The sequence below is a fragment of the Pinus tabuliformis genome, chromosome 4_1 (genome assembly GCF_031772625.1).
Source record: "Pinus tabuliformis cultivar Carrire ecotype Pingquan chromosome 4_1, CPIR1, whole genome shotgun sequence".
NCBI classification, from domain to species: Eukaryota; Viridiplantae; Streptophyta; class Pinopsida; order Pinales; family Pinaceae; genus Pinus; species Pinus tabuliformis.
This window is the reverse complement of record NC_142303.1, coordinates 153,061,685-153,088,068: the sequence shown is the minus strand read 5'-3', so window position 1 is coordinate 153,088,068 and position 26,384 is coordinate 153,061,685. Positions and strand designations below refer to the sequence as shown.

At 34.7% G+C, this 26,384-nt stretch overlaps 1 protein-coding gene across 1 annotated transcript; it reads right to left on the bottom strand.

The window, feature by feature from the left end:
• Positions 1–3,424: 3,424 nt before the first annotated feature.
• Positions 3,425–3,921, bottom strand: LOC149174656 (uncharacterized). Its single transcript, XM_089420915.1, has 2 exons — positions 3,789–3,921; positions 3,425–3,705 (listed from the first exon to the last, which is right to left on the bottom strand). Exons 1-2 carry the CDS (start codon positions 3,919–3,921, stop codon positions 3,425–3,427), a joined length of 414 nt encoding a protein of 137 aa, XP_089277041.1.
• Between the last annotated feature and the right edge of the window lie 22,463 nt (positions 3,922–26,384).

The window sequence follows — 26,384 nt, the reverse complement described above, 5'->3', positions numbered from 1 at the left end:
AGGTATTTCCCTTTCCCAATCCAAGTATGCCTATGATATTCTACGCCATTTTCACATGGAAGACTGTAAGCCAACTCCTTCTCCCTTTCATTCTGGAGTCAAACTTTCAGTCACTTGTACTTCTCCTGAAGTTGATGCTACCTTATACCGTCAACTTGTAGGAAAACTTTTGTATCTAACCCATACTCGTCCTGACCTTTCCTTTGTTGTTGGCCTTGTTGCTCGGTTTATGCAAAACTCACGTGAAAGTCATTGGAAAGCAGCTAAAAGAATACTTCGTTATGTTCGAGGTACAGTTCAGTTTGGGATTCATTACAGTGCCGAAGCATCTCCTCTATTGGTTGGTTTCACTGATTCCGATTGGGTTGGTGACCCTGATGATCGGAAGTCTACTGCAGGTTATGTGTTCACTCTTGGTTCAGGACCTATTACATGGGCTTGCAAGAAACAAGGTGTCATTTCTCTTTCTTCAGCAGAAGCAGAGTATCGTGGTGCCGTAGAAGCTAGTAAGGAAGCCTTGTGGCTTCATCAGATCCTGTCAGAGTTTGGCTTTCAGCAGCAGCATCCGACTACACTTTGGTGTGATAATCAAAGTGCCATTCAACTATGCAAAGATCCAGTCCAACATCAGCGCAGCAAACACATTGAACTGCACATGCACTTCATCAGAAAGCTCATTCATGACCATGTTCTTGAAGTGCAATATTGTTCAACAGATGATCAAGTTGCAGACATCTTTACAAAGGCTCTCACAGAGACGAAGTTCACTAAACTTCGATTTATGGTTGGAGTTCAGGAAGTTGTCACTAAGGGGGGATAGGCTCTAGTGCCTCCTTCCTTCTCCTATTGTGTCATATTTGTAAATCCTTCAATCCTATCCCAAGTTGTTCTTAAGGGGGGATGTTAGGATATTCCAACACATAGGAAATAGTTAAGTACAACTTGGTCTAGTATAGAGTTAGGTAAAGTGTGTTTCTTTACTATGTACATTTTGTAACTTACAATCCGACGGTTCATTCTCTCCTCGGTATTACCGACACTTGATCCGTGGCTTAACACCCGATTGGTCCATGATCTCTATTTAAAGAGCATGGAGGGTCATTTGTAGGTTAACCGTTCATGAGATAAGCTTATGTAAATTTTCATTCTTTTATTAATAAATTGCCTGAAGTGGCCGCTTTGGCTCAGGCCGTGGACTGTTTCCCTCTTTGAGGGTTTTAACCACGTCAAAAGTACTGGTGTATTGATCTGTGATCTGTTTGTGAGTGGTGTCCTTTGGTGTTCTGTTTGAGGAACTTACCCTGTAAATTCCTACATGTGGTTGACCATGCAGACTTCAACAGAGATTGGTTGATTGTAGTTGACTACCCTAACCATGATGTATTATAGTTAATTACAGTTGACTTTGTTTAACTATTGTTAGCTTTATTCCTTGGGGTTAATTATTGTTGAATTAGTTTACTATAAAAAATGTTAGTTAATTTTGGTTTGCTTTTGTCTATAGTGGTAGACTATATTGATTTAGTTAAGTCTAAGTGATTATGGTTAACTTTAGTTATGAGTTTTATTTAGTTAAATATGATTGATATAGTGATTGCGATTAATTCAATTTAGTCGCATGGCTATATAAATTAAATGGCCTAACAAATGCCAATAAACATCCATGGATAATAAATTAAAAATTAACTAAAATAATGTAACATTTGGTTACAGCTTAGAAAAAAGAAATATGGCAGGAGGCCGCCAAAGATTTATTAGAATGGCTTTCAATGCGACTACAAAGGCAATTTGCTAGCAATTTTTTTTGCAAAATTCTAGGTGAGTCTTTGAATGGTGTTTCTATGGTGGGAATTCATGTTTGAATGGTGTTTTTATAGTGGAAATGAATTTGACACCCTATAAAAACCCTGGCATTCAAAATCAAATATTGACGTTTGATCACTATAAGCTGGATTTACAAAAAATTCTGTCAAATTTTATCAAAATCTTAATGGAATTTCCATAATTTTCCGAGCAAATTTTAAACTTGGTTAAACTATGGCATTTCAATGCGTCATGTAAAACCTGCGCTGAAAATCGACCCTGAGAATCGATCCTGGTCCGATTTTGAAAAACTCCCACGGATTTTAATAACCAGATCCCAGAGATCCAGGGGCCAACAACCTGGTGTGAGGTGCCTCTCTTCTCCTCACTCCCTATTTCGAAGCTCGGTCTGATTTTTTGTCTGATTGAATGCAGGATCTGATCGTGGATCTGCAGCTTGGCGTCTCATCAGGTATTTCTTCCAAGGTGCAGGTAAGGCAGATCCATCCATTCTGACACAACAAGAGGCAACATTCTCTGGGGAGAGCGGGAGCGCCTTCAGAGACCTACCAGCATCCTCCAGCTAGGGATGTTAGCCTATCAAAGTGACCTACCAGAAGCGCAGGATGCAGTTTGACGGATGAAGAACCAGTAAATAACTGCACACTCCCCGGACCAATGGTCTTTCAACGCCTGGAATCTGCCATTCAGCATATTACGCCATGCCTCATCCTTTTTCATGCATGAAGGTAGACTATCCAACGTTCCGTCCACTGCTACATGTCAACCGCAGGTGTTTCATGCATGCATGAGCGATTCTGGGTGGACAAGTAAGGATTTTATTTCGCAAGGACCGTAGATGTTTATAAATCCCTTTCTTCTGTGTCACACGCGGCTTTCCGCCCTCCGGGCCCCTACGCGCCTGGTCTGAAGAGGTTTACGTCTATCTTCCCATGACTTAAGTCTGAGTCGATGTTCTTCGCAATCTCCAAGCCTCTGTAAATATCTTTTGCTCGTTGTTGGCTGTATGCTTGGTGTATGCATTCTCTGGCGCTCACGCTCGTGGTGGTCGCTCACGCTTGAGCGTTCAAGTGGTGGGGTAGGCAAGAGGAGTCTACGCGTATCTTCCTGGTCATTATGTTATGGTATGCATGGAAATGGAGGAATTTCAAGATCTTCAAAGACTCAAAGATCCCTTACAAGTCTATCCTGCATAATATTTCTGCATTCTATGATTCGATCCAAAGAAAGATGCCCAAATAAGTATTTGGAATGTTTTATAGACGTTGTGTTTTTTCTGCTCTCGGCTTATCTGCCACCTGGGCTTTATCAGGCTCATTTTCAGCTTGCAACAGGTTTCTTCTAGTGTTTGCTACTTTGTGTATTTTGCCTTGAATCTGTACTTGGCTCCTCTCAGTCATTTTGTTATATGTCTCATGTGTCCGGTGTTCTCCTGCATATCTGTAAACTTATGTCTGTTGGTTTTTTTGAAGCCTCACAGGCTGCTGCCTTTTGCACCTTATCAGGCTTCTTCTATTGTCTTAATATAATCTATATTATATCGCTTTTTCTTCTGAAAAAAAAGAAGAAGATACCAGAGATCCAATAGTACCTTAACTCTCTATGTCTGAACAGCGGCGACAACTTGTATCTCAACCTGAATCAACCACGATCTGTAAATCTCGACTAACATCTTTTCATCGTACTCCATTAGCGGCCGCTGTGCGAAGGGATTCCCACCGCCAACAGCATACTGAGGGGCGAACCCACCACCCATCAAATGCCTGGAGAAAACCCTGGAATTCGCCGGCAACATCATTTTCACATAAGCGCCTCTCAGCTTAACCAGATAAACCATGGGATTCAACCACTTTGGCAAACCATGGGATTCAACTACCTTGGCTGTTGCGGCTACCTCCCAGCCTGGCTCTTCGCAGGTGGCGACGCTTGGTGGAGCAATCCAGCTGCGCATATTTTCCTTCTACCTCCCAGCCTTGCGAATTCCTCTCTACCTCCTAGCCTGGCTCTTCGCAGGTGGCGACGCATGGTGGAGCCATCCAGCCGCGCATATTTTCCTCTCCTTTGCAACATAACCTTCAAGCTCTCGTAAACCCCCATGTCCCAATTTTTTTTTACAGAAAATCCTTTCTATTTCTGAAAACTCTTCATCAACTCAAAATAACCCTAGTGCAACCAACTGGCTTATCCTGCAGGAATCTTGAGTCCACAATCATTGCAAACCTTCAAAAGGGAAATTTATGACTGGGCACAGAAGTAAGGATAAATTGAACACAATATAGCTAATCCAGAGGAGAATTTTAGTGCTGAAGCCACCTTCTATTTATATATCTATATATATATATATTATTTATTATTTTTATTATTATGTTTTATTTATTAATGTTTGTTATATATATATCTATATATATATATATATTTTTCATGAGGTATATACTAATTAATTTATGTGGAGTTTAATTATGGGGAAGAGTTGAGGATGGGAGCCACTTGTCAGGGAATTAGACCATCTTCGTAATGGGCATATTGTTTTTCCATCCAATATTGGGGTTAAACTAGTTAATGATTTGCATATTGTTCTTCCATCTAACATTGGGGATAAACTAGATAAATTAGCTACGATGACTTTTTATGTAATTTGATAACTTTTGCAAGTCATGTTGAGACATTCTCATGAAATTTTTAAGTAATTTGTTTAAACCAATTACTTATAATGAATTTTGAAACAAATATATGATCTCAAGTTTCAATGTGCTGAAATAACTTTTGCCATTTATGTTGGAACATTCTTTTGAAGTTTTGAAGAGTTTGTTTAAACCAATTACTTATAATAATTTTTTAGAAAGATATTTGATTTCAAGTTTCAATGTGGTGTGTTGTATTGAAGGGTGACCTTATACATAATAAAAACAAGTTTGAACTTATGTTTTAAAAAAAATGAAGATTCTAATATTTCAAGCCATAATAATATATATGACATGCATTTTGAATAAATGTGTAGTGTTCAACAATCAAGAAGAATGAAGTTATCCCAAGCACCCAAGACTTGAAAGTCTCAATCCTAGTTGTCTTCAAATTCAAGTATGAATTTAGTGAATGCAACATAGCCCCATTAACCAAGTTTTTAAGATTCCAATATCAAACCAGACCCATTTTCTAAATCAAACTAATAAATACACCCATTTTATAAAAATTAGGATCTATCACCAAAGTACAAACAAAAAAATACACAAAATATCTCATAATCAAATCTTTAGGGTTCAAGCTTTAGTCTTTAAAGTTTATGCTTCAACATGCACTATGCGAGATTGCATGATGTGAGACTTGATGGAGACAAGCTTTTTCTTGCACACTAAAGACCCATTGTGAGTATAGTGTGTTTATTTGAAAGTCTTAGGAATGTGGACACAATTTATGCTTATCTAAGAGTCTGAATCTTGGATTATAAGTGTCTCATATTGGATTCTTAGCATTTTAAGTACCATGTTATCTTGGATCTCAGCGAGAGGAATTGTTAACTTCTTTAATTTTTTTGCAATTTGATCTAGAATTGTTAATATTTGAGATATGGAAGTTACAAATATTCTAAGTCGACCATCAAAGTGAAAGTTTTAAAAAATAACTAAAAGTAAATGATGACAAGTAGATTTTGAATTTTTCAATACAATATTTAAACAAAAGAAGTGTCTAACTATTAGACAATTTGTCTTTTTCCATTATAATAGATTATAATTTTAAAATAAATTATGATTTCTTGTTATTTAAAATAAGCTTTTGAATATATCAATAAATTCAACGGCTTAAATACCATCAAATTTAACTACTAACTATGCGCCGAGCTTATCTCCATTGCACATTGTTTGGCAGCTTGTCGACGTGGCCCTCTCCGTTTCCGTTGGCGTTAACGGATAAACCCATCCCACTCCGCAAGTCGGAAAACTAATTGCAATCGGAAGCCTCTGCCGCATTGTGTCTTTTCATTGTAATTCAGTTCTCCCACTGTTCGACCTGCTCCCGTCAGAATGCAATTAAAGCTTTCTATTCTCATGTAAAATTTGAATTTTGAACACTTGACGGGCCACATGAATAGCTGGCAAGCTAGCCTTTTATTAGTATGTTTCTTCCTTTTTGAGCGTAGCGTTTTACAGGTTGAAGATGTTTTTGAGCGTAGCCGTTTACCGGTTGACGATGTTTCGGATTTTATTGCAGAAATTTGGATTTTATAAAGATTGTTAGTTCTAGTTTTGTGCATATTACATAAATATTATAAATTATTATATCATATCATTATGAAATCTATTGTTTAAATTTTTAATAATTTGTTATTAAAATAATTTTAAATTTTCTTTTTAAAAAATTATTGTTATGAAACATTAATTTTTTAAGAAAAGAAAAATATAATGTAAAATTTTAATATTATTTTTATGGTTAAAAATAAATGTAAGTTTTTAAATAAAAGTAATAAAAAAGCGAAATCTATTTTTTCAATTTTTTCTTTAACATGAGGTTAAATGCTATTTTAAAATTAGATGACTTTAATATATTATGGTAAGATAAAATTGTCTTTTCAGAATAAGATGGACCTAGTACTTGGGGATTATCTGTCAAAAAAGTTGAATGTCATTTAAAGACACATGGTTCCATTACTTAAATAAAGATAAAATTACTTTTTGGTTTTTTGGGTAAGATTTAAAATTACTTTTAACTAAAAGTTTGGCTTTTAAATAAATAGAGTAAAATAAAATTGGTTTTTAATTTTGGAGTAAATAACATTTAGAATTACTTTTAATTGATTACAAATTTGAATTTTGAGAAGGTAAATAAATAATTTATTACTAGAAACATAAGAAAGCGTAAATATTTACTTCTCATAAATAAATATTATTTTTCATTCATATATATATATATATAACAATTAATTATAACTATTTTATTGTTAATTAATAAATTAAATAAATATTTTTATGAAATTGTAAATAATATATTTATGTATATAAATTGAAAACTATGTATAATATATTTATAAATAAAATTTTACACAGTTGTCATTTTACTTCACCATTGTGAAGTGGTGAAGAGAGGTGTGTCAAGATGTGTGGATAGGTGTAAAATTTGATTTTTTAATTTAAAAAAGAAAATAATTTTAGTTAGATTGATATTTTTAAATAGATATGATATATTTAATATTTTTTAAAATCAATTTATATAAGTACATTTGGTGTAGAATAGAGAATGATGAGGTGTACTATTAAGACATTCCTTGTGTGATGTCCCTCATATGTGTAAATATTTATTTATTGCATTATTAAACAAATTGGAAAACTGATTAAGTTTATATATAATTAGTTAATTTTGATTAAAATGCATGAAAAGTGAAATGCCATAACAAAGGCACTAATTGTTTAATTAAAGTGGAAAGAAAATGAATTGTCTAAAGTGTGACAATTTTGTTCTCAAAAAACATAGTTAGGCTGGGCAACTACCCAACCCTAACTACTTCCATGAGAAATTTATTCCAAGGGATCAAGAGGATGTGGGGCATCTGAGATCAGAGAGGAATAGATTGAGAGATATTAAAATAAAGTGTATTACTATGCTGGAATGACAGACAGTGTTTAATAGCTAGTCTTGTGAAGACCGGATAGCTATTACCGTTCAAGGCAGGAGTTCTTGAGGAGAAACCCTGTGAAGCGTGGCTTAGGGGGAGACCGAGAGCGAAACAACGCTAGTCTTACAGTTGGGAGGCAAGACTGAATCAAGGAATAAGTTCGGTTCAGCAAGCCAGATAAGTATAATCTAGGATCTTGAACACTTAATCAACGAATTCATTTATTGAATGACAAAATGAATATATGATTTCAATAACTTTATTAGCGATTGCATACAGATAATAGTATATGTGTGTGTGAAAGGTTTCTAATGTGATACCTGTAACTAAGGTAGATAAGAACTTTAACTACTACTAAGTTTATTTTTCTTTAAAAAAGACAGAACATCTGAATGAATATATTGCTGAAAGTCCCCAAAGGAAAACTCTGAAAAACAAACATAGAACCCTAGACAGAGAAGGCAACTACGTTCAAATCGGCTTTACCCAACTGAAAGCGTTACACAAGCAACAGTGATCCGATCTACCTCCTCATCCAAATCAGCCTCATCTCAATCAACCATAATTGACCTCTCCAACCACAAATCGACCCTTCACACTCCACGGTACAGGGTTCTGCCTTAGCAAGCAGTCAAAACATGATAGCAGTTTCAATGCATGAAAAGCAGTCTCCAATGTAGAATTCCAACATAGGATGCTCCAAAAGCAACTCACGACGAATTAGACCAAGGCTCTATTTTCGACTAACTTCCTGTTACCAACTCTACGCACAAGTTTCTACATAATGTCAAAGTATCACAAACTCCACATAAATCAAATGCATGTTCTACACAGAGGTATCTGTGGACAAATCTGCGATCATAGGAGGTTTGTGCCGCAAACACAGGACATGCCCAACAACAACGCAACTCCTCTTTCTCCAATGATCACAAGCTCGAACAGCACGAGCTCAACATCCTGGCCGTGGTCTGAAATGGAGCATCTCTCCCAATTCTCCTTTTACGACTCTACAATGTCAACGCAACTCGTCCAACGAAGCCTTCACCAACAACTTCCACTTTTCACTACCATGAATTTGAACATGCACCTGTGTCATAAAATTTACTTATTGAATTTTAGATGGCCGCACTCAGTCAAGTCTTCAACACCTTCAATGGTTGTCTTATTAACTATTAAGCTTGTATGGCTAAGCATAAACACGATGCCTCCACAACCTACAACCAAGTTTTAATCGGATTCGGCTCATGCATCAAATTGCGACCATCAATGCTTTCCACGCCTGGTTGGGCCCTCCATCTCGATCTACAGATCAGATCTCCTATCGTCTACCTTCACGTCAGGTTCACTAAGACTCTTCTCTTTCACCCGGTCAAAATATCCAACAAGTCTCGTCTCTTCACACAATCTCTGCTCGTCAAACTTATCTCGATTGCAGGTTCTTTGGGCCTGTTGACGTGGCCAGTCAGGCCCCCTCCATCTCCGTTGTCATCCATTTACATAAACAGAGAGACACGTTCCCCTGCCCAAGTCAAAAGACTCCTGAAATTTATTGCAATTAAGAACTCCCTGCCCAAGTCAAAAGACTCCTAAAATTTATTGCAATTAAGAGCTCCCTGCCATTGGGTATCTTTCCATTGTACGTCGCACAGTCTGTATCGTACCTGATAAGGGATTGAAACTTAAATTGGAAGATTTTGTTACGTACCTTCTTCCTTGCTCTCCCACAGTAAGCTCTTCTTAATTGATGGATCTCAATCACGCGGATCTTCAATAATGGATGGATGTCATTTAAACTAAGTTTAAATTTTGAATTTCAAAATTTGAAATTTGAATTTTGTCGCCAGCTCGTTGTGATTTTGATTTGAATTGATTTGGGGATAGCGAGTTTAGATACCGCAGGCTAAGGAGACGCTGCTACGCAACCATGGCAGAAGAAGTTGTTGTTGTCGTTCTCATTCCGAGACACAAAGAGGACCAGATCAAGCTTAACGATTCACCTTCATATCTGATTTCTCTATCTGTTGGTCCTCATACTATCCAAATAGTCTGGGTTAATTTCAGGTAACTCCTTACCAAAATATTTTTTTAGCTTGTTGCTTCTTTCAAAGTTGATTTCCATAAAATGTTTGAACAAATGTGTAGTAGAAAAGCATTGGCCTGAAACTACTGGTTCAGAATAAACGGGCTCCAAGGTAACCATCTTGTGTAACCGGATCAAATGCCCCTGTTGGGGATCATTACTTTGCAGCGTGATTACGAGCACAAAACACAGAAAGGTGTAGCGTGGTTTTGACTCTCATGCTTCTATGGGAACAACAGGAGCAAAGACTACGAATATGGTTACAGGAGAAAAGAACCCAATTAGCTCCAAGATCAGCAGACATCAAATGTTTACCACATACACCTACTGATGAAGGGTTTAGATTAGCAAGGAGCATCATGGGATTTATTTGCTTTACACTGTGTTACTCAAAAGCTATATATAGGAGTGGAGAGGAGAAGATTAGATTTTGTTATTGGCATAGCTATGGGAATAAGACCACGCACGACAAGATACATATATGAATTACGATAAGTCAATCAACATGTATTCCTGGGGTTCTTTATTTATCACTTGCACCAGTATTCCGACCTCGACGCCGGAGGCCAAAGTGGTGTGTCCGGAACTGGCAATATATTCTTTGAGATACAAGCCAGTATCAGAGAGAAGCAGGGGAGTCTTTCAAGTACCCAATGTTATTTCAAGCATCAAGAAAATCAGTGTTACAAGCATTTTCTTCATCAATTCTAGAGGGAATGTAATATTTGGGGCACCGTATATTTCATGTTTGGAAATGCGACAATAGTATTTCAGACCTGCACTTTGGTTTCAAGAAAATCCAGTGCATATAAGAAAAATGTAATCACCATGTAGAACATTGGAACCTCCATTCGTAAATGTACTGTTGTTGTGGATGCCGACCTTGCTCGGAAAGAAAACGCGTTCCCAACTTCTATTTAAAGGTCGCAGACAATTTTCATGTAGATTGTTCTCGATAACATTATTGAAACTGGGGCCGGCTAAAATGGCATGAAGATTTTGAGTTGAAAATACAATGGATAATATATAAATACAGGGTTACAAGCCAGAACTGTTCATCCCATGAAATGGGGGAGTACCAAGTTATCAACCATTCACAAAAGCTATGTCCACCCATTAACAAATTAGCTGCTAATATTTGAAGGTTGTTCCCTTTAGTGGCCCATGCTTGCTATATTTAAACCATGTTTAGGTAATTATATTAGCCATTATTGAAATTTTTCCTTTTACAAAAAATGGTGGACATCATGTTATTGTATCACTATAATATATTAAAAGCTTGAAAAATTGTGAATCTAGGTTTAAGTAATACAATATCAAATGTGAGTTACATTTAAATATTTAATAGAAAATTATAAATTAATTTACAAATTGAATTAAAAAATTAGATTGGATAATAAAGGAGCATTGAAAAGTTATTTCTTCATTTAATTATATACAGTTACAATATAAAAATAGAAAAAGGAAAAAAAGCTAAAAAAAAAAAATCATTACACTAAGTTAATAATAAAAAGTTAATTAAATGATATGAAAATTAATATAATTATAAATAATAAAAAGAATATAATAATATTTTTAATTAAAATGTAATTAATAAATATTTTAAAAATCATTGTGTATGAATAGATAATACTATATTATCATATTAAAATAATTAATTATTACACTAAAATAAAAATATATTTAGTTGTATTATTGAAAAGAAGAATATATGACAAGAAAAAGTATTAGGTACAAGTGACTAAAAAACATCATGTTTCAAAATGAATTGTGAATAATTATCTATAAAGTACTTGTGAATGTATTGTATATGGTAACTTAAAAAAATGTAACATTTCAAAGTTTATAAAACATATTCACAAAAAATTTCTAATATTATCAACATAACTATAGACAAATGAAAAAAATAGTCCAATCATAAATAGAGATTTACTTGCTCCTAGCTACTAATTTTGAACCCTTATGAGCACTAAGCACTAAGAATATATTATGTTAGCAAAAATGTACTGCTTAGTCAATCCAAACAACACTATTTTGCATAAACTTAATTTGTACCATAATCCACCACCACTCCCTCACTCTCTCCAAGTTTTTAAGTAAACCCATTGTCACTAATTGTCCTCACCTTGTGATTAGGTCTATGAATGAGTTAATCACTAGCATTTGAGAGGCTTACCAATTATAATTGGGTGAAGACCACATATGCAATTGAAAGAGGAGAGCTAAAAAGATTGTGAACTATGAGGAGCTATCATTTTTTCTTATTTTTAAAATTTTATAAATGAGCACAACTATTTTTCTTTGTCATTACCATATTAAATTCAAGTGTATAAAATAGTAACAAAATGATATATTGTATTTTCAATATATTTAATCATTTTACATCAAAACTAATGTAGAAAATTAGCAAGCTATCTTATCCCATATCTATAATATTTATAATGATGTTCAAAACCACCATATACTACCTTAATGATACCATAAATACAACTTAATGATTCACAAAATTATCAAAAAATTCTATGGTACCTATTTTGTTACTACAACAACTACCGAGACTACCCTTTACAGGTCATAGAATTACAAAATGAGATTCAAAATATATAATGTTTCCATTTATCTAAGAAATCATAAGTCATGAACTCACTAGTTGATGATTACTCAAACCATTGTCCTAACTTATTATCCATAGATATATTGATCTTACATGATTACACTCATTATAATTTCCCCATCAAATTGAAACAATTACCTAATATATGCATGTGCCTTAACATTCAAATGCATTTTTGTACCATATAACATATATTTTCCAATTGAGACTTATCCACTGTGGAAAAAAATGATCTTCTTATTGGGACTATAAATTTCCTCAAGCTCCACCAAATCCACACAACAAATTAACCTTACATGTGGACATTCTTATTATGTTTCTTCATTGTTTATTAAGTGGGATTAAGAAAATTTCTAATAAGTGAGATTTAATATAATGTCCCTTCCTTACTCCTACGTGAATCTTAAGTGGGGATGCAACTGCATAATATTGAATTTGGTCTTATTACCATTAATAATAATAATAATAATTTATACATGAGATATGACAAAAAAGGTCACAAAATCTTCTTGTATTGCAATATATATTGGGGATAAGTTGGTGGAATTTTTTTCCTAAGTAGAATGTCTAAAGACTTCGACATTTTGAACTTCGAAGAAAAAGTTCATCATCAAGAGATAAACATATTCTTTCCAACAATAAATATGTTTTTCATTGAAAAAATCATGTACAAGCAAGGTTGGCTTTCATTCTTCTTCAATTTGCATTAAAGGGTCAAAGTATAAAGAGAGCTGAAAACATTAAAATTAATTCTATCTTAGATTATTAGTTTTGTGCTGCCCTTGTTTTTTAACACATACACTTTATTTATGTGCTTTTCAATTTTCATTGTCACTATTATGTGTACCTGGTTATTATTATCAATAGAAGCAATTATGTGTAATTTATGAAAACAAATATGGTGTTTTCTCATGTCCAAGTTCCCAACTAAAGTAGGGTTATTTGTATGATTCTACATAATCATTGTTTTTTGTTTTCATTTATCCAAATACTGACTAACCTACTTGTCTCCTCAATATATTCTCTTTTCATAAGCACAAGAGATTACATACACATTATGTAGATATATAAACAAGTATATATACCAACATATTATCAACACACACACACAGACACACCTAGAATCAAAATCGACTGAGTTCAAAACACTTTTAGAAAAGAAAAGAGGCCACAAATCCAAGTGGATATGAGTTGTGGTGACTGTGCACAAGTTCTAATGAACCAAATCTAAGTTTTATCCAAGCTCTAGGCCCAAAATTTTGCAGAAAAACCCAAAATACAAGGGCTAATTTCTCTAGAAAATCCAAAACCGGGCTTCAACACTCTGGCTATGACCAGTTTGAGCATTTCAATGCTCTAAGAATCTCGCTTTAGAGCATAGGAAAAATTTCTAACATTTTCAACACTATAGAAGAGTGTTGATCAGGGTTTTGAGCCAAAATATCAAGTTTTAAGAAAAAAATTAGATCTAACTCTTACATAATCCCTAAACACAACCCAAAAATAGAAAAAGCAAAAGTGACAAATAATTAAGTGATCAAAGAGTAAAACAAATATAATAAAATAACTAAATCTTAACAAATTCACTCTCCAATGGAGTTTCCATATTTGTTTTCCTGGATTTTTCCCCTATTGCTTGAGAATCTATCTCACAAGCATGCCCATTAGCCTATGATAGATACTAGTAGCTATCAAATTACTAACCCCTATTGATTCATGCACATGAACTTGCAAAATAAAGAAGGAAAATATCATAGATGATATTACTAATGATATTTTTATAAGGTATCATAAAAGAGGACATGAAAATACCCAATGAAGGAATTCACCATATTCCAAATAATTTGGACAAGATGCTAGAACAAAGTAATTCCATCCACTTAGCCAAGCCACTTTTGTGGGATTTTTGGGGGTTTTTAGATGAAGAAAAGAGATTTTAGATGACAAAACTAAAAAAAAGTATTTACTCAAAATTTTATCTACTCATCAAGCTAGATAACTTTTATTTAATTAAGTTTTTCTAGAACTACTCAGTTTGTGATATAGCCAATTTGGTTAAAATTACATGTCTAAAAAACGTGCGAAGATGTAATTTCCAAATTGTTGTGGATTTTGAATGGAACATTAGATCATAAATATCAGAGTTGTTGTGAGTGAAACACCATCATTATTATCAATGTTTCATACAATTTTCTTCTATATATTTTATATTCTCCTCTATAATCGATAGAAGTTGACATCAATATAATTGTATAAGGGATACACCTATAGAAAAGGGGTAAATTGGAAAAATTCAGAAGACTATAATTCTCTGCTTATAACTAAGAGTTGAGAAAGAGAATACTGATTGGGAATATTGAGGAGTATAATTTATTTATCTACTTGGAATTTTCACTTTAGAAACAAAAATTGTTGAGAAATCAAAAGAAGACAACTAGTGGCTTTAAAGAGTAGAAAAATTATGTATAGTTTCTAGAATTGCTGAATTGTTTTTATATAATAGAATTTTGTTGCATACACATATTGCAAAATTATGGATAATAGCATCTTATAGTAAGTTTGGAATGTCAACATATGTATATATGTATGCATGTAATTGTCAACATAATATGTTAGTATATATCCTAGGATGTATACATGTATATATTATGTTAGTATATATACAAGAATATTATGTTGATATAATGTTTATACTAGTAATAGTATTTTATATATCAACACACACACATTAGGCTTCATTCTCAGCTTCAAATGATCTTCAGATAGTTCCTCACTAGCTTATTTTATCGAGCAACCAAACTTTTGAAACAATGAAGATTTTCTTTATTCTAGACATTACTCTAAATGAAAGAGTAGTATGTGGGTTTGTGCATCATAGGGTCTATCTCAATATCTATCCAATGTACTATCATTAAATGGCCCATTATTTAACATAGCTTCATATCCATCTATAGTTAGGGTTAGTATTTTCACATGTGTCAATTCTTAATCAATATTATGGTTTTGGATTCTCTAGAATATTCTTGGAAGTCTAACACAAAACTACCACTGTGTGTGATAAATAGGTTGCTCAATGCCATGATGGCTAATAAGATAGGTCAATTGTAGGGGGAATAACTTCTAATAAAATAAGTCAACTTATAAGGGGCATAAATTCTACATATGAACTTTGATTGAGGTGATTTCCTTAGTTATGGAATTATTTTAGTATGTAGAACAACTTTGAGGAGTTGAGACCTACTGTTGGATTTTTTCTATTACGAAAGGTGTCATTATATGCCTAAAATTAACCTCAAAAGTTTTTAATCATAAATGATCAAACTAGGTCCACCCTTGAAATGAGGTTTGCAAACAAATTCCTCCAATTCTTCCACTTAGAGATTGCAAAGTTAGACAAAAATTTATATTATCAATAACAATTGTAACCACTCCCCTCTTCGACATACCTTCATAGTTGCTTGTAACTACTAGCATCCATTTAATAGCCAATGTTTACGACATTTCCATTAAAAATTCGAAGCTCCATTCTACATTCTTGATATATAATAAAGCAAACTTTGAACCTAATTACTTTCATAATTACCTAATTTAATGTCCGAGTCTTCACTTCTTGCAATAATAATAGTTGGGATGAAACTAATATGTCTCGTATCCTCATACCCTCGACTCTATTTCCTATGTACATGCACATACTTTCCTTTCCAATTGTCTACTATCTTCCCATGCATCCATAACACCTCATACTTGATTTTCTAAATTTTAAAAGGATATAAATTTTACATTTTCATTAACAAAAACTAATAAAGAAATGGAACACATACTTTAAAAAAAATAACACATACACACACAAACATAAGAAACAGGTAAAGATTTGTATTAAAAATAAATATGGTTACAAGGACAACACCTTTACATCTTCCAATCTTCCTTGCAGGTTTGAGATTGAGCACGAAGACTCAATCCAAACCCTCAAGTGAGAACCCCATGCTACACAAATTTCAGCCCCTTTCGAGTTAATTTTTTTCCAAAAAACTCCGAGTATCCAAATACAATTACATTCCATTTTTCATTACTTTTGGTGTGATTTTTACTGACTTCTTGTTTTCCTTGGTGAAATAATTTTTCCCTTCTTCCCAACTTTTATCCAACCCATGTTTTCCGCTAATTTCTATTTGTCACTCTTTGATGGATGAGTGTTGCTATTTTTGAATTCTTCCTCATTTTTCTAATCTTCCCAAGAAGTTACTTTTCCAACTTTATTCCTTGTGGTTTCAGGAGACGATCCTTTTTTTCAAGAGGGTTTGATGCTTTTCCACTGTGATTGAGTCTAAAGGGTCCTCATTGGCTTGCATTTTTTCCTAACTGCTTTATGTTGTCTCCAATGCATTTTCTTTTACAATGTCTTCTTACTATTTATATTTTGCTCCTTTATTATCATGGGGATCTTCTTCTTTGTAAACCAAATAGTGTTCACTCTAAGATCTTTGCCACCATTTGAGCCTCTGGTTATTTTTCTAAGTTTTGTTTTTCTGCAAATGCTTGGGGAAATTTTGGATTACATGCCCAATTTCATAACACACTTTACACCGAAATGACACATTTTCATAATTGATCTTTTGAACCTAGACATCGTTTGGAGCCCTTAGATTAATATCAACAGGAAAACCCTTATTGAAGTCCATCTCCACACATATTTGAGCATAAGTAGTCTTAAAATAATTTTTTGATTTCTGGGTTGCGGTAATAAAAATTTCTTAATGCATTCCCAATAGAGGATAATGATGGTAGATTCCAAAGATGTAGGGGAATTTTCAAAATCCTTACCCAAGCTGGAGCCGTGGAGATTAATGGCATAACCGGATCAAAGGTGGGAGACCAAAGATGCATGAAGAGACCAACACTACTCCAAAACATGACCCAGATTCATAAAAAACCTTCTTGTCCTCAGTATTGTCAAAAGAAACAACAGAAAAACCATATGCCATAGTGTACATATTCATATCATCCATCAAGAGAGGTTTCCATGACTCAGAGATCCATTTGTGAATATTAGTAAACCACATCCAAAACCCATTAAACCTATAGAACTGACCTTGTTCCAAAAATTAGTTTTCACAACTAAAGTATTCCTCCTCTATTAAAACATTAAGGGAAGTAGCTTCTTGAACTACCAAAAGAAGAGATCCAGATTTTAGAATGACACTATACAAAACCGAAGAAGAGCTTTCTTGACCGACAACCATTCTTTCAAAAGAAACCATCTTCTTCATTGGATCACTAAGATTCACCATTTTTCTAGATGCAACAGAGATCTGCAAAGAGATCCACATGATCTGGGCATAGATTGGCCAGCTAGGGAAAACCCCTATCCATCGCACAGGTCTTCAGAGCTTCGTCCATTCTCTCTTTAACGAGGGGTGGATAATTAATTTTATGTATATTTTAAAGGCCTATGAAATTTACAATTTCATTGCCATAAACTAATAAAAGATGTAGCACTACTTTTATAATATTACCATATACATTTTAAATTTTCTTTAAAGATGTAAGAGTTGTGAGAAAGGTATCTCAAATAATGAAGTCAAACTTATCAGGCCTTGCACTTAATGAGGGGGAGGCTTACTTCTATGAGGAGGATAGGATAATGTGTACACTTTCTTTCTTTCTTTCTTCTTCTTTTATCTAGAGGAGTTGGCAACTGGGTTAGTCTCATACTCACGTGACATGATGTTGATGCCAACCACTAACACTATAACCTCTAGGTGAGCCACACTTACCCCAGTATGTTGGTGTTAGTCAAGGTTGTCATTGATGTCAATATGGCATTGTTTGTGATGGAAAATTCTTGTGATCTGTGATGTTTCCCATTAATCATAGTTATGAAAGTTCTAATGAAGATGCCATAACCTCATGTATATTATTATATCCTTGATGAACGACATGATGCCATATGATGACATAGTTGGAGATCATATGATGAGATGGAGGACCGTATGGATTGAATATAACATACGAATTGAATATATATATATACAGACATAATAGAAGTAGTGGGCCCAAGGAGCAGTCCAAAGGGACTTGAGGAGGAAATCCATCAGAAGCCATCGAAAAGCCATTAGAAGCCATCAAGAGCCAAAGGAAATCCATCAGAGCCATCAGAAATCCATTGAAAGCCATCAGAAATCCATCAGAAGCCATCAGGAGCCAAAATAAATCCATCAGCAGTCAAGAGCAGGAGCGACAAACCAAGGAGGAGCAGATCCAAGAGAAGCAGTTCAAAGAGAAGACATCAGAAGTCAAGAACAGGAGCAACAAGCCAAGGAAAAGTAGATCCAAAGAGAAGACCACATATGCCCAAGATAAAGAGATAAAGGGTAGAAATAGTGATATCAGAGGAGATAAGAGAAACGATATCGATGAAATATTGAGAACCAAATGAGAGAAATCATATCGACGTTTTGTTATGTGTCTCCAACCAAAATCTTTGATCTCTGATATGAGATTTTCTCCAACCTCGGATATGAGGACCCGATGTGATCTAATAACAAATTTAATTGTTCAATCGCATCTGCCCTTTATCAAAGCTTTTGGAATGGGATCTCCGATAAGATCCCCCGATGAGGCCTAATCTGTGATTGTGATATGTTGCAGACTTGATTGGTTTATCAAAATGGTTTTATTGAAATATTGCCTCCGTTGCATCGGAGGTCAAAGCAAGTAAGAGCGACATGTGATATCACAATATCAACATTGTTGACATATCAGAACTTTGGCACGTTCACAACTTACTTTGATATTCATGTGGTTGCGATATGCAACAGTAAAGTGATGATGTGGCATGTGGGACCTCCCGGCATCTATGATAATATGGTTTATGTTCAATGAAACTATGTTATATTTGGTCAATTATTAACAGAGACCCCTTCAATATATTTTTTATGTTCCACCTCATGCACAAGTCGACCTCTCCTCCGATGAACGTATCTTTTCGTTTATTGGAAAAAATCATATAAATTCAAGTCAAATACCTCATTTTCATGATCGATCTCTATCATCTGATATAGAGAGTAAGATACAGTTCACAACTCATGAACTTGAAAGAACGGAGGAAAGGAAACTTAAGGCAGAGAAGGAGAAGTGAATTTTGATTGGGTTAAAATTGATGAAACAAAATCTCTCGAACCTGTGATGAATTAATCTATAGAAGAAGTGCAGACCTCGACCTTAAGGACAATGCTATGGAGGGTTGTTTAGTAGCTCAGTTTTGTGCGCTATCTCAGTGTCAAATTTGTGAAAACATTAATTTTTCAGATTTGTATGACCTCGGACCAACGAAGCAAGGTTACATTGTCATCATTTGAAGGGAGTTGAAGATGGCACCAGCATTGAAGTGTTTTGTGAGTTTTCCTTGGAAGTAAGCATATCGCAAACTCCTGAAGCAGTCACCTTGACATTGTGAACAAAGGCTCGAAATAGAGGTATACACCTCAGAATATATATTGAAGGCTCAGACTAAGTGGAACAAACATCTGTGGAAGGCTCGAAGCTACAACAAATTTGTGAAGGCCCAGATCTTTTGTAGCTCGATAGACTTGCAATCTCAGACCTGTAACTGCGTCTTCAGAGACTGTCAATACATTTCAGAGTTGTGAAGGCAAGCTACATTCTCTGACCTGTGGACAATGATTCTTTTGTTTCTCAATTCATTACGTAATGCGATTTTAAAATACTTGAAGTGGAAAAATCCTGTTGTTGAAGAGAGACCTTGAAGACTATGTACATGATGTTGTGTTGAAGCCCTCATGGAGTAACCTTGGAGATTATGTTTGGGTACCATGAAGATTTGTGGAGACACCTTCATGTGAAGACAAGGTTGTCACTGATGAAGTGATTTGGAGGAGGCTTTGTTGAAGATAGACAGGGCTCGTTGCAGAAAATATTGGGAGCCATAGAGAATCATCAAACTTATCTTGACAAATTGCAGTTGAGGGTTGGAGTCATAGAGGTTGGAGCCTCATAGAAACAAGGTTGGTGCCTTGGAAGATAGGGTTGGAGCCCTAGAGGATAGGAGTCCTCAAGAGACCAGGTTGGAGCATGTGCCAAAGATAGGGTTGGAACCCTAGAGGATAAGAGTCGTTAAGAGACCAGGTTGGAGCCTGTACCAGAGAAAGGGTTGGAGCCCTAGAGGTTGGTACCTCAAAGTTGACAAGGTTGGAGCCTTGGAAAGTCCAAGTCAGTGCTTGGAAAAATATAGGTTGGAGCATGGGAGATTGAATATTGGTGTCTTCATCTTGGGTTGGAGCCCTACACATTATTGTATTGTATTTATTGTAAAGAGGATTGGAGTCCTCGTCATTGATTAATAAAATTCTTATTCTATCATTGTTCATTTTGTGTTCTAATTATAAGTGATCTTAACTGGTAAAAATAACAATTGAAAAGAAATATTGATTCACCCCCCTCTCAGTATTTCCAACAGTTGGCCACAGGTAAACTTGGGGGATTTGAACCTCGAACCTCTTGTAACATAATACTTCACTTTCACAACCATTGTTAATTGAGTTTTCCTCAGGGACCTGATAGGGTGTGCACTTTTAATATTAAGATTATAAGTTATAAAATTCATTTGGATTTGATCTATCCTTCTTCAATATTATCTAGAGATACTTCATCGCCAAACTTCACATCCATATAAGATAAAAAGAGTGATGAGAGTATTAAATAGGATTTTTGTTTTAATTATCTTAAAATCGAAGGTCTACTAATTACACTTGCCTGCAATCGTTTGCAATCCTATGGTTGAATTGCATTTAACAGAATATCCATTACATCAACTTGAGTAGGTATAGTAGGAAAAGTGGTTCTTGAATTGACATGGATAAGGAGCATGTGAGGAAACAAAATTGGAGAAAAGTTTGAAGAGTTAAATACTTGGCAGGACACCAAAGCCAAAAGAGCAATAGGGTTGAGAGTTACAATAGTTTGAGCCAATGTTGGAGATGACTAATTGGGGAACCAAATGGCTCATGAGTAGTTTGCACTAGTGTCCTAAGTTTAATCCATGAGCATTTTAGTGGTGACCAACTTGTCTGGAAGTTGTAACTTTGTTGAACTATTATTATTATTTTGAGTGGGTTTTATCATCCTTGGGTTCCAAGTATAAAATGGTTTTGTTCTATTATGATTTAGTTAACTTTTTCTCTTGTTATGTGTATGTTCTATAACCCATAGGTTTGAAATGTAAATTAGGGTTACAAATATTATAAATGTAATAAATTAAATTAAAGAGTCAAGATGAGATATGTGAGATATACCCTTGTCTTATAATAATCAGGGACATGTTGGCAACATTGATCCATTTTGAGGAACCTCTTTGGGTTTAGCTTTTGTCATTCACACAATATTGCATGAGGACTTGCAAAGTCTCAAGTGTGAGGGAGAGATTGGACCTTCATTTTGAAGCCTTTACTACTCTGAGCAGTGGGAGTTTTTCCCTTTATACTCGCTCTCATAGCCTATTATCATTCCCCTCATTCCCCTTTTGTCACAATCGCTTGCATTGTGGTCATCACATGCATTGTGGCCAACATTGTTTTTTAATTTAGAAAGTATTTAATTTTTGTTTTCAAAGGGACATCTATCAACTAGATACACATCTTCCTCATATTGGAATATAGAATGTGCATCTCCCTGCAATAATATCTTTTTTCACTTTTAGTTACTTTATATTTTTAAAGTTGATATAAAATTATGTTATTTCACATTAACAGGGAAATATTTTATTTACGACTCAAAGTGAGGATGAAATATTTATACTACCTCTTGTGAGTTGTGGTGTGAACAATAGAACACAATGAGAGTGACATTATTGATATTTATAATGTCTTTAATTAAAACTAGCCAAATAAACATATCTATTTTATTTTATTTTAAAAAAACATGTGTCAACTTGATGATGAGAATGAAAAGAATTACACATCTCCTTCATAATAAGTTGTAAAATGCATCTTTAAATAAAACGATAATTTTTAAAACAATAAAAAAATTGAAAAAATAATATTACTTTTTTAAATTAATAATTTTTATAAAATTTTAAATACAAATATTATTTAAATAAAATTTCAAAAAATAATTACTAACCTCAATTAAAATATTTGTAAACATAATTTTTTGATGAATTAATACTAATTCTTCTTTAAATTTTAAATAAAATTTATATCATTAAAAATAAATAGAAAAACCTAATTAGTTTACCGTGAGTGAAATTGTGAAAGCCTAAATTAAGTGAAAACATTTACATTAAAGTAAAGCTTGCTACCAACAACGAGTAACGTTGGATGTGGCCATCTGGTTTTAAAAAAACATATATCCCTCACTTTTCACTCTACCACTAGTAACAAATGTGATAAGAAATATAATTTGTATAAAACTTTTGATAACGACATCGATGGGGAGTTGTCTGTAATGTGATTTTTTGGAGATTTTGTTGATGGAATCGGGCGGAAAAAATTGAGGTTAAATCTTGATTTGTATTATTTAAAATGGTTTTTTAATTGCATATTTGGATTCAGCACCCTGAAAAACCCCTGGGATGCTCTAATTGTGCAGAAACTAGCTATCAAACTTGGGATTCCAATAAATTGCTGCCAGATTTTGACCAGAAAAACCTACCAAAAAAACTTCCAAAAAATCCCATTAGACAACTGCCATCCTTCCATAATTCCGGTCTTTATATTAAATTACAGTGCGTTGGTCGTGCAGGAACGCTGTAGCAGGTACCTTGAATTGAATTCTATGCTTCGAGTTTTTCATTAGACAGGGCGAGGACAATGACAAATGTCAGAACTATTAAACCTAGACATGATGGCTTCCGGTAAACAAAGTTTTCCGACGATAATCAATTCCAACAATAAATGTTAACGTCGTCTCTATAAACGGAGACTGAGAAGTGGGCCCAACCAGCCACGTAGGTAGGTTATGAGAACCTGCGATCGACATAAGGGTTGACAGTGGTTACCGTAATTAACACTGTCATGTTAGTGGTTTGGTTTCACAAAGTTTTAACTAGCATTTGCACCTAATGTTGCAAAGGAAACGCCGTAAGGCATAGTGTGTGGAAGAATATTGAAATGTGAATGGGTTTTTTTGAAAGCAAGGGTCGATGATAATGAGTTTGAATTGAGGAAGCCATGCCGAAAACCCTATTCGGGGGTTAAAGTGGCTATGAAATGGAATAAAAGTAGTCATAAATAACCATTGAACTTGTTTAGATACCTTAAAGATTGCCTAGTTGAAGGTGAAGTTAAACAAATGAATTCACGCGAACAACAACTGGGTATCCATATCAATATACAAAATTTTAAGGAGAGGTATGTTAATCTTTTCAAACAACATTCTAATGTATTTGCCTAGAAATATGAAGACCTTAAACCATATCACATTGTGATGAACTGAATCCCTGCCAGGATATATTCCTTATGACGCAAAGAAGTTACTGGTGGTTGATAAGGAGGTGAAAACAAATGCTTGGGCTCATGAAGGAGCTCTGTATTGTCCTCCAGCCCACATTGTTCCTATGCTTATTATATTCCATGGCAACATCGTACACAGAGACATCTCTTGCTCATTACTCATAGTATGGTAATATTGAATAACTCTGCATGTGTCACAAACCATATAAAAATGGATTTCAGTTAGCTCCGTGGTCCTTGGAGAATAATAATATATACAACTTTCATCCATCATGGCCTCTCAACGGTCCAATTACTTAGCTAATTGCAGACCTATCTTGAAGCATTCTATATGATGCCACTTTTATTACAGGGATGCAGAAATTAGATTTTAGAATGGGAATTGTGCTTCAGCGTTATTTTCATTCAAGCGGCATTTGTGGCAGTTATGTCTTTTGGACAATTATGGTTATTCTAAATGGTAATGCTGTGTCAAGTAGTATGTGCTAGCATTTTTATTTTTATGATGAAAGCTACATATTATGTCAGTTTAAACAAGCATAATCTGATTTTCATGCTACACTGCAATTTTTTTTATAGGCATTGAATTGTTTTTCTGCAGAGTATCCATAAGTCTGAATGCCCTAAAGAATTGGAGCCAGCAGACAGGAGGGTTCCAGTACATGTCAATCTGATCAAGAGGGATGAAGACTGTGCTGTATGTTTTCATTCCATTGCCCAATTCATGGCATACTAGTTTTTCTAATGTTATGGTGTTCATGCATGTGTTGTTATACTAATTGTGAAATGGGGGAATTTATTTGTTTCATACATTGTTTTTATGACATTTAAATTCGATAAAGATCAAATCACTGTCCTAGATATATTGTCTGTGTGTCAAACGTCAGTGGCTTTGCAGCTGTTGAATTTTTTTTTTTTGTTTGCTTAGGTGGTCCAATGCATGTTTTGAATGTAGGGAAGTCTGAAATTCTATTGACTGTCATTCAATGCGCTTAGGAAGTTCTGTTGTTGGAAAGTTTGATTGCGCTGCATTGAATTAAGCAAGGCTGAAACATTATTGTTGACGTTGTAGCTGTAGTTGTTCTGCATGTTGTTGAATCTCTTTGCAGGGTTGGTTTCATCGTCCCCATATGCTAAGGAGAGGGTCCTCTTGAGAGAATTGAATTTGTTGTCATTCTCCACTGCTAATTCTTCTTGTTTTGGGACAACTTCATATCGGCAATCGCTATTGTTGTCATTGTTATTGCTGAAATTGTTGTGAGAGAGGTTGGAGGACTGGACTTGAGGTAGTCTGCTGCTGTTTCCATTGCCATCCATGGCTTCATCGTTTAAAAAACCATCTATGAAAGGATTGTCACTCTCCAACAACCCAATGAAAGAGGCAATTTTGGGCAGTTGCAGTTTGTTTTGCTGATCAATATCAGGCAAAGAAGCCATCACTTCATCTGCACTTAAGGATTCATCTCGTTCTACCCCTTCTACTCTCTGAGAATTACCATTTTTCTTGTAAATTCGGCACAACACCCAATCATCAAGCTGGAGAACAGAAGTGCCATCAAAATCAGCAATACCAATTTTAGTTGAATGAATCAATTCCTATTCATAAAGAATCAAAACACAAGAACTGTGAAAGGAAAATCATTCATATTGATCAATATTCAAGAAGGCATCACTTTGTAGGGTGTGTTATTTGTATTTACACAATTGATTTTTTTATTCAATCAACTATGCTATTCTCTGTGCTTTCGCTGGGTTCCTTCATCACCACCATCACTGGAAAATTCATTTCCCTCTTGAAGTATGAAACGAGTAGCAATTCCCAATTGATCTCACACTACCACCACAAAGACGCTGGCAATCTTGATATACAAATCGAACCACCCATCCTATCAAGCAATCCATGTAGTTCTCAATCTATAGCTTTGATAACCCAAAACTCAAATCTTTTATATCTAATATGCACAGAAATTTTCACATTAATATGTATGGATCTCATTCTAAGATCTTTACAGATCTGATATAGAGGTAAACCAGATTTTTCATACTATGACGAGCAATATTAGCAAGTCTTGGAGTCTCTCTCATGTAATGTCTCCTCCTTATTTGATAGAGTTGAAGCTGTATGAGCATCGACTGCACTGAAGGGATCATCCAATAGATAAATGTCAGCATCGTTATATACTGCTCTAGCCAACTGAATCCTTTGTTTTTGTCCTCCACTCATATTCAATCCTCTCTCCCCAATCTCTGTCATATCTCCATGAGAAAAACTCTCTATATCGTTGTCTAATGCACAAGCTTTTATTGCCTTCTTGTATTGAATTTTGTCTGTTGGTTTCCCATAGAGTATGTTATCTCTGACAGTACCACTCTGAATCCAAGTTGTTTGTGCCACGTAGGCAACATTGCCATATACTTCAATCTGCATGTAGTCCAATCAAAAAGTTTATGGAAGAATTTTTGTATATAGAAAGCAAAAAAGCTGCATCTACAATCTTGTTGAACTATGAAATGGTTACTTTTGCTCAAGAAGAGTAGTTAATGTTCAACTTACATCTCCTGAAATTTTTGGGATTTCTCCAAGAATTGTATATAGCAGAGCAGATTTCCCTGATCCCACTGAGCCACAAATTGCTACCTTTTCTCCAGTTTTAATGTGCATATTTATTCCCTTCAATGTTGGCTTTGTCAATGAAGATTATGGATCCCAGCTGAGTATGGCTTGATGAATTTCGATGGTATACTGGGATCCGGCAAGTGCTTTCCTCACAACAGAATCTGGTCTCAGCT

What these genes read in the sequence shown, in the direction of transcription:
- LOC149174656 (XM_089420915.1), bottom strand. Translation starts at nt 3,921, where the DNA reads ATGGGGGTTTACGAGAGCTTGAAGGTTATGTTGCAAAGGAGAGGAAAA. An exon ending in GGAATTCGCAAGGCTGGGAG is followed by an intron (nt 3,706 to 3,788) that starts GTAGAAGGAAAA and finishes TAGCCGCAACAG; the next exon opens with CCAAGGTAGTTGAATCCCAT.